General features: G+C 38.2%; 1 protein-coding gene across 1 annotated transcript; it reads left to right on the top strand.

Moving 5' to 3' along the window:
- Positions 1-6,985: 6,985 nt before the first annotated feature.
- Positions 6,986-9,171, top strand: LOC129757043 (activating signal cointegrator 1). The gene is made up of 6 exons (XM_055754145.1): positions 6,986-7,188; positions 7,254-7,366; positions 7,422-7,723; positions 7,796-8,401; positions 8,468-8,957; positions 9,018-9,171. Exons 1-6 carry the CDS (start codon positions 7,121-7,123, stop codon positions 9,092-9,094), a joined length of 1,656 nt encoding a protein of 551 aa, XP_055610120.1. The 5' UTR covers positions 6,986-7,120; the 3' UTR covers positions 9,095-9,171.
- Positions 9,172-9,645: the final 474 nt, after the last annotated feature.

Below are 9,645 nucleotides of genomic sequence, written 5' to 3'. Positions count from 1 at the left end.
GCAACCTCCAGCTGGACCTGGTGTGTTCGTAAGCATGGCCCAGTCGGTGTACCAGAATACACCAAGTCCAACAGCACCTCAACAGCAACCCTCGTATGGTGGTGTTAGTGCTGCTCGATATCAGCTTCAACAGCAGCAGCAAAATGCGGCCATGAGCGGATATCATCCGGCGTTACGCGGTGGTGTGCCAGTATTCCCTCCACAGCCGATGCCGATGCCACCTCAACCGCTAGTCGTAACGAGTGGTAGTCAAGGGTTGCAGCAACCTGGCTCGATTACCTCGATGGCACCGAATGGTGGTCCACAGGCACCATCACCTCAAATCAAACGAAAAGCGACACCCACCCGGCCAATGTCATTCGTGAGGGCGCTAGAGATGACTGATTCCATGGAGATGAATGTCACGGGTGGAAGTGGTGCCGCTGGAGAAACTAACGGCAGCAGCCAACAGTCGGGTCAAAGAGCCACTACACCTACGCCGCCGGATCGGGGAAGCGTGTACGACATGAACTACGAGATTTCTGTATAACAACAGCCGCCCCAGCAGCAATAGGAGCAAGGGTAAATTTTTGCACATATAGACGTTTAGATTTGTGTATAGGCAATGTGCGAATGGGAAGAATCGCTGTGTTTGTAAAGAGCTAGAGAAGGCGTGTTTTGAGGACCTGTTTGTTGAAAACCTTCTTCTTATTTTAAGTTGACTTTTTAAAGCTTGATTTTAGATAGTGTATAGTTTGTCTGGTCCTTGGTTCGTGGCACTGGTTGGTTTCTTTCAATTAAAAGTAAAATTACATCTTATGCAATGTATAAATTTTTTTTTTTTCGATCGTATTACGAACTTGGAACATTCTAAAATACCAACTAGGTTCTCAGCTGTTTTCAACGTCCTTCTTGAGTCCTTCTAATTGCTATACCATCATGACCAATTTTCATTTGTTTTTAACCCGCCAGAAACTAATTTTTTTTTCGCTGAAAAATTCACAAAAGTTGTATGTTGTGATTATGTTGTGATTTGTTCTAGTAAAAACCATATATATTGATGGAAAATATTTTATTTATCAAACAAAATATTTTTAAGCAAGCTTTTATTCCGTTATTTTTTTTTCAAAAAAGCAATCCAGCATCTAATTTTACATTTAAGGATACATAGGCTTTGTTTCAGAACGAAAATTAAATGAAACTATGTATGTTTTCTGAGGCTTTAACGATGATGATTTTTGGTAAAATGAGCATTTTTTTCGTTTTCATCAGTTTTTAAGCTTTTAGCTATAGAGAATGCAACGAGCATATGTCAAACAGCTGTCCTGTCATCATTACGGAATCTTATAACAATATCTTTTTAAATCATTTAGCGAAAAAAAAATTGTAAAAAATAACTAGATACGGTTTTTTTGACAATTTTAGTGAACCCCGCCCAAAAATGGTTTTGGGCACTAGAGAGGTTAATTGTGTTTTGAGTAACAATTTTGCTCTTCAAAATGTCAAGTAAGCCATCCTTTGTCACTAAATCATCAAACCGAGACAATCCTTATCCTAAATTTATTGTTATTTTGACTTTTGAAATCTAGCTCAGGCTCCACTGTGAAAGTTGGCATGTAATTCTGACATAGTAGAGGGATTAGTTCTTAATAACTACAAGAGAAGACAAATAGAAAGGGCCACAATATAATAGCGATCAGGAGGAAAAGTTCTAACTATATGTCTAAAAACCTATTATTGCAAAATGCTGCTATCTAACGAACAATGGTTAATACCAAAAAAATAAAACAACATCTTAACGAAATGGCTCTCGATGCCAAGTCTCGATGTGTTATTTGTTCTTGACTGACAATGAAGCTGTCGACATTAGATCACAGCACGAACGTTCACCTTTGTAAATATCGACCAGAAACTGTGTTGGTGGTGTTGGTTCATCGGCATTCGTAAATCTACAAATTTACGAATATTGCTTCAGATGGCTTCAATCATTAACGATTTAATTTAAACGCTGTCAAGACATCAACCCTAACAAATGCTTCCCGTAGAACTTAGAACGGATGCAGCCATTCTTAATCAGTTACAGATATTCTTAATCCTAACTCTCGTTTATTTTCTTGTACCTATCTGTACATCAAACATATTCACCTTGGCTTTTTAACATGTTATGAACTATAATTTTTTTGGTGAAAAATTACTAATGATACATAGATATTTTTGTAATAATTTTGTTTTTATTTTTTAACGAATTTTAAGTAAATTATGTTAATATTATTTTATTGATGAATTCAATATTCTATTGATTTACACTAATTGCTTCTCATCTAGTTAGATTTAGTCCAACAAAAATTATAACGACCAACATTGAAACCAACTTAAATTCACACGATTGCATACAAGAATAACACGTTTTTCATTCGTCATTCACCTTTCAGCATAAAAACGAAACACAAATTCAGAACTGCTAGGTTATTTTAGAATCCAATTTTGTAAGAGGGATGACAAACAGCTCTATGTAGCTAACTATTTAAAAAACAAATTAAAATTGTTGTTATATGCTGTGTGCGAAAGGTTTAAACAAAACCGAATGATTGTGCATTTGGGATGGAATTTTCTGCGCCGAAAAACAAGTCTAGTGAAAAAGAAATACAAACATTGTCATAGCAGTTCAGTAGTACGTAGATAATTGTTCTTTTTGTACCACCACGGGTTCGCTGACACTTTCATTAGTGTTACAGAAGAAGGTTTAGCCAGTGTGATGTTTATTCCGAGGTGGGAAAGCAAAAAAGTCACTGCCCTATTCTTGAAAAAAGGATATGATAAACGCATCAGAACAACAGAATTCAAAGCGAGCGCGAAATAGGTACATTTTTAATTATCTTTGGGGAGTTGACAAAATATTTCTCAATATTCGCTTAAAGATTTCTGTGCTTCTTTAATCTTCTAGTTTGAGGCTCTTCACCATTCGTTGGTAAAATTGTGCCAAATCATTAAAAAAAAGTTTTGTCGCAAAAAGGTTGCTGTATGTATTCCTACAAAGATATTAAGACCTGGTTATCAAACTTATGCTACATAGCTGAATAGTCTGCCCGTTGAGTTTTGCTTTGATAAGGAAAGAAGCTAACATGTGCAGAACAGATATAACATCATACCTGTTGGTTATTTTGTAACATTTGAATGTATCTACCTATGTGGTGGCTTACAAAATTACCCGCCAAATCAAGCCGACTCTATACTAGCATTAAAGGAGTGGAAAAAGCAGAAACGATTTCAAACAGGCTGAGAGTAAGAGTGCAAATTTGTTTTTATAAGATAATAAAAAGTCATCACAGATAATAGGGTACTATAAGCGTAAAAAATAGGAAAGGAAGGCACTCATGTTTAGCATATTAAAATGAACTAGTTAAATGTTGTAATTAATCCAATCCCAGATGGTTCAACAGAGACTGCACGTCGATTTGCATCTGCGAGAAAAACTTTCAACTTCCCCTAAATTTGAACAAACACGTCCCTTTTCCAGAGACCATTCTGAACCATTGTTTGAGTTTGAGTTTAAAAGCAAAATACGGTATAAGGTATAAGTATTTTTTTAACCCATTTTTATATCTTACATAACTTACGACGGGAAAAATGTGTGAAATTCCTGAACACAGTACTGAATTTTATTACAAAAAAAAATTGAAATCCAAACTCAACAATCATTTGCTCCAGCAGAGAAAAAACATTGAAAATCCTCAAATACACTTAAATCACTTAAGCGGCTGCTTTGTAAAATATTGAGGCAAAAGCATTGTAAAAATCGTACTATTAAACAAAGCGGACAATGAGGCGATCACGGTTTTGAAACAATCCCGAAATCTTCCGATAACAAAAATAAAAGGAAAACTTAGCCAGTTGGTAACAAAGGTACTGGAAAAAAATAAACATCACAATCCAAAGTATTTGGAATTCGACTTATCCCGCAAAATTCGATTTACAGAAAAAACAAATCGTATGTGTTGCGTATTCCCCATTAACATCCTTCTGTTCCTGACCGTCCCCTTTTCCCCGTTATCCAACAGCACTTCCAATTCCGATAGGTTACACGCAAATGAAAACTCGTGTAGAAGAAAAAACGCAAGAGATTGTGTGCATTTTCCGCATTAGACGGTTGTTTTGATAAGAAAGTTAGAGAAACCTAAATGGAAGGTATTGTATTCATATATGAAAAGAAAATTTAAAACAACTTCAGTCAGTTTCTGAACACGGTTGGTAATGTGGATTCATTTGACGAACCCATTTATACGTGGCAAAAGTCGGGGATAAGTTATAACATAGAAAAGCTATAATTATACAGATGAAAATCCAAAAACAAATTATATATATGACAAAAAGAGAAAAAAACCTGTAATATTTCACTGTGAATATATATACATAATAAAAAATGTGAATTTCATTTTCTTAGTTTTTTATCCCTTATCAAAATACTTTAATCAGTGTTTTAATAGTATATTCCAGGCTCATAAAATATCTTCTTTTAATTGCTCTATCTACTCAAAATATTAGGGAATGAAATTCATGATCTAAGAAGTGCTTCAAGACTTGAAATTTCAGCAGCCGGTGTTTCTGTTTTAAGTCGAAAAAGTACACCAGATGCACAAGACAAGTGTCGTTTCTATGGGGCTTCAAAAAGGAAGAAAAAACTGGAGTGATTCGTTAATGCTTAATGCGCTAATCAGTTCATTTTTTACTTTCCGGATAAATTTGAAAAACGTTTAAACATTGTATTATAAAAAAAATAACAAGCGCAATTCAGTTTCAGAGGAGATTTTTTGTTGTATAAATACCTTTCATAGATGAATTATACGATTCACCCCGATTTTAAGATGAAATCACGTTTAGGGACCGTTCACATACCACGTGGACAATTTTGGAATGGTTGAGGCTGAGGGTATGGAAATGTCCACCCTTGTCCAGGGAGAGGAGGGTAGGAGTTTGGGTCATGTCCACGTGGAGATACTTACTTCCAAAATATTTTCTAAGGGTGAATAAATATTAAGATGTTTAAATCAAAATCTTAAAAATACAAAGCTTTTCCGTTTCAACAATTAGAAGCCATCTTGAAAGCAAGTGATAAATATGATAGTCAAAAAATTTGAAATTTTCAAATTTTCAAATCTGTCCATGTGGACATCTAGGGAGGGGTGTAGGGGTTTGTCAAATGTCCACGCTTGTCCACGGAGGGGGAGAGGGGATAACAAATCTCATTTTCTGTCCATGTGGTATCTGAACGGCCCCTTTTACTTATACTGTATTTGTTTATGCCGAGTGTTGCACTAGTGTTGCACTGGTGCACCACTAGGTGCTGTCAAACTGTTTGTTTATTCGGACGGTGTTGCACTGGTTTTGACCTGTCGGAGTTCTGCTTACGGACGGTGGCCCACCGATAATTTTGCCAGTGTTGCGAGAGAGCGTGTGAGTGAGTGAGATAGCAATACACTGGCGACGATTTGTGTTTGTTTTTATCGGGTACGGTGGAACACTCCACGAGTGGAGAAAACAAATACAGTATTATACTGTATTTGTTTTCTCCACTCGTGGAGTGTTCCACCGTACCCGATAAAAACAAACACAAATCCTCGCCAGTGTATTGCTACCTCGCTCACTCACACGCTCTCTCGCAACACTGGCAAAATTATCGGTGGGCCACCGTCCGTAAGCAGAACTCCGACAGGTCAAAACCAGTGCAACACCGTCCGAATAAACAAACAGTTTGACAGCACCTAGTGGTGCACCAGTGCAACACTAGTGCAACACTCGGCATAAACAACACTCAGAATCAAAACAACCCAAAACCGACTTTGCCAGGACAGCAAAATCAAGTTCAGCTTGCTTTCTTAAATTTGGGGTGTTGTCAATGCACCAAAACCAAAGTTCGTAGCTTGAACTGACCACCCCAAAAAAAATTTCCCCTTTGTTTTCAGAAAGGTTGTTGTTGTTCCCTAGCGATGAGTCAGTCGTATCGAAAAGAAAAAAAAAATAAGTAGATTTAAATATGTTCTCACGGATCTCGCGCGTTATTTGTTCTAATTTTAAGTTTTTTAGACTTTTTTTAGATACCGGAAGACGCGCGGGTGACATCCTGGGGCATAAGTTGGATTTACGTTTCGCATCTCTGCAGTGAAGACAGGACCCCCGGTTAACACTACGCTGGATGATTCCAAAGATTGTGACAACTCATGATGTTAATCAACGGTGCCCATCTCCGGAAGATTACGGTAAAATATTTTTCAGACTATCCATGCACGGTAGTTAATTTCAGTGAGGAATATAGCACGCTTTTCCTTGATTAGTGTGGTGGTCACCAGAATTGGTGCACCGTAAAGGTCAGATCCGACCAATTGACCTTGAAAAGAACATGTGATTCTCTATTATTAGCTTCAATAACGACGGCAGAAGCTTTTTGTTATATCTGACCGTCATTGATGAGCTCCGAGAACAAAACAGATACGGTTTTCTTTAAGTTCTATTATTTATAATTTCTAAATTAGTACTACTGCCGAGATCAGTAGCTCCAATTATGTATTTTTTTTTATTTAATAAAATGAATTTAATGAATATCCTATTTTCATTTCTGAAATATCTAATCCCTTTTGATAACTGAATCATCAAATAAAAATATCCCAAAAAAATCCCTGCCAAATGACATGCCCCAAAATTAAGTTGCGAGAATGACGTTCATTCTCAAGTTTGGGAAAACCCCCGCGAACTTATTTTTGTCGGGAGCCAAAATCATCCGATTTTGCGGCATTTCAACTTGGTTTTGGGTTATTACGGCCAAGAGTGAAATACGGTATTAATAGTGCAATCGCGTGCATCCAGAATGACCGTTAACTCGATTTAATTACCTTTGGCAGTTTCGCCCTTTTGAAATGTTACGCTAGATTTGCGAAATTGTGAGTTGCGTTCGAGCAGTTGAGTTCCAAATTAGTTCCGCTATTGCCCGCTGCTTACAACCGGCACTGCATTTCGAACGCTGAACTGTGTGAACGTATTCCAGTTTATTTTGTCCTCGTTGCCGATTCATTGGTCGTGGCTTCAAGGGTTGAGGTCATCTCTGGTTTGGCGGATTATTTGCGGAAGATTTGGCACAGATAGTTTGAAAATGGATAGTTGGTTGAAGGATCGGTTAACCCGATACCTCTGCTTCGAGGTGCCGGATGAAATGGTCAGGTAAGTTCAGTATGCATAGGCATTGATTATTTTCACCAAATTGTGTAATGTTTAACTCCCCGTAGCTACATCTTAACCATCCGGGGTGATCAACAGCTTGACGAGTATTTCAAAACTCTGCTGGATTTCAACAATCCGGATCATGTTGGGTTTTTGAACGAGTTCAAACAACGTTTGAGTAGGATAGCATTTTTTTCTTTTTTTCAATTTTTTACTAACTTTCCGGTTTGTAGGAAAAAGTCCTTCGGATGGCCGGGGTGGAAAAGGGCAAAAGCCAAATAAGAGTCAGCAACAACATGGCAGGAAAGTAGAGCAGCCGAAACAGACGGTACACAAAAAAGAACCACTTCCCAATGTGGCGACTGGTTCTTCTGGTGGATCTTCTGCTGCAATCAACAGCGTTTCTAACGTGGGCAACCCAGCAGGTGGAAATCAGGGAGCAGTTAAGAAAAAAACAAAATATGTAAACCTGTACGATCAGGAAGGCCGGGCAAATGTTGTCTTACTGAAGGGACGCCATTTATGTGATTGTCAGGTAGGACTTGAGGGGACATTCTAGAAACAAAATAATTAAGTGCTTACTTGATGATGAATATTTCTCCAACAGGCTTCGAAGCATAAGCTTATAAACAATTGTTTGCATTGTGGCCGAATCATTTGCGAACAGGAAGGTAGCGGGCCCTGTTTGTTTTGTGGCAGTTTGGTTTGCACCGATGAGGAACAACGGATGATAGAAAGTTCCTCGAAAAAGGGTGACAACCTCAAGAGAACTCTCATGGAGCAAAGCAGACCAAAGGGGTGGGAAGAGGCGGTGGCCACAAGAAACCGCCTGCTGGAATATGATCGCAACAGCGAGAAAAGAACTACGGTTATCGATGATGAAGCCGACTATTTCCGGGCCAACTCGGTTTGGCTTTCGGACAACGAACGGAAGAAGTTGGAAAAGCTTGAAAGTGAAATGCGTGAAAAAAAACACTCAAGTCGGTTGACCCGAAAGGTAACACTTGATTTCGCGGGAAGACAAATCGTCGAAGAACCCGAACTGACGCTGGAAATTGAGGACGACGTTTTAAAAAAAATAGTCGATTCAGTTAGAGAAGAGGGCTCAGGAAGTATGCCCAAAAGTAACAGCGGAAAACACGGATGGAACAAGAAACAAAGGGATGAACAGTCGGATGATATACACCCAGGAATAGTTGGTGACGCACCAATGGTAAGTTTGCATTTGTCCACACGAAGGAAAGTCAAATCATGATCGCCAACGTTACTTGCTTTTCAGTTTTTAGATTCGGTAACATCTTCGTTGGACCAAAATCGTCAAATGTTTTTCACCGGATATGACGGAGTTTATAGTAAAGTGCAGGACAAGGAATTCCTGGAGATGTCGGATCTCCGGCATTGCCTCACGATGCACCAACCGTGGGCTTCGTTGTTGATTACAGGAATCAAAAGGCACGAAGGGCGCACGTGGTATTCCTCACACCGCGGTCGCCTGTGGATCGCAGCCGCTGCGAAGCCCGTAAATATTGAAGCCATCAAGCAGATGGAAACCTTCTACCGGCTAGTGTACCCTGACGAGGAATTTGAGTTCCCTTCACAGTACCCGTCTGGGTGTTTGCTGGGGTGTGTTGCGGTGCAAGACTGTCTGCCCCAGGAGGAGTATCGGAAGCAATACCCCGATGGCGAATCCGAGAGTCCGTACGTGTTTGTGTGCACTGATCCGCAGGAACTGCCCATTCGTTTTCCGGTCAAGGGAGAACATAAAATTTGTAAGCAGTTAGGATAGTTTTGATTTTTCTCATTCTAACTCTATGCCATTATTCTTGCAGATCAACTGGATTCCAAAATTCATCAGGCGGCTGTAAAATCTTTGCAGCGGCTTTCCAAGCTCAAAGCAGAAGAGTAAGGATCTATGCCCATATAAACGGTATTTATTTTTATTTCATCTTTTATATGGAATAATATATTTTATTCTGTTAGTAATTGGATCTTTTGGATAGCTAGTGATTTATCACATTCGTAATTTAATTTTAGTATGAACATAGATAAACGAACCGTTTAGTTATTTCTTTCAATTAATGTAGATGTAGATACACCATAAGACTTTTAATTTTACATACATTCATACATACATTTAAATGAAGCCTCAAATCTTCATTTAAAATGCTTCATTTATGGAGTATGATTACGTACCAGAAGTAATTTCTTTACTTGTCTCACTTGTGTTCGACTTTCTCACCTTGATTTCACGAAAATAAAAAAAATAATTTTTTCATTTAAACGACTCAATTCTGGGATACGTTTTTTTAAATTATTTTAAAATCGCTAAACAAAACATTTTTCGAATAAAATATTATCTTTCATAATGGATGAGTAGGTATGTGAAAAGAATCTTTAAGCTAAGCACGATCATGAGCAATATCGGTGAAAACGATTGTTGGTGATACATACTTTTAT

Source organism: Uranotaenia lowii, chromosome 1 (genome assembly GCF_029784155.1).
Source record: "Uranotaenia lowii strain MFRU-FL chromosome 1, ASM2978415v1, whole genome shotgun sequence".
Lineage (NCBI taxonomy): Eukaryota > Metazoa > Arthropoda > Insecta > Diptera > Culicidae > Uranotaenia > Uranotaenia lowii.
This window is presented reverse-complemented; position numbering and strand designations above follow the sequence as displayed.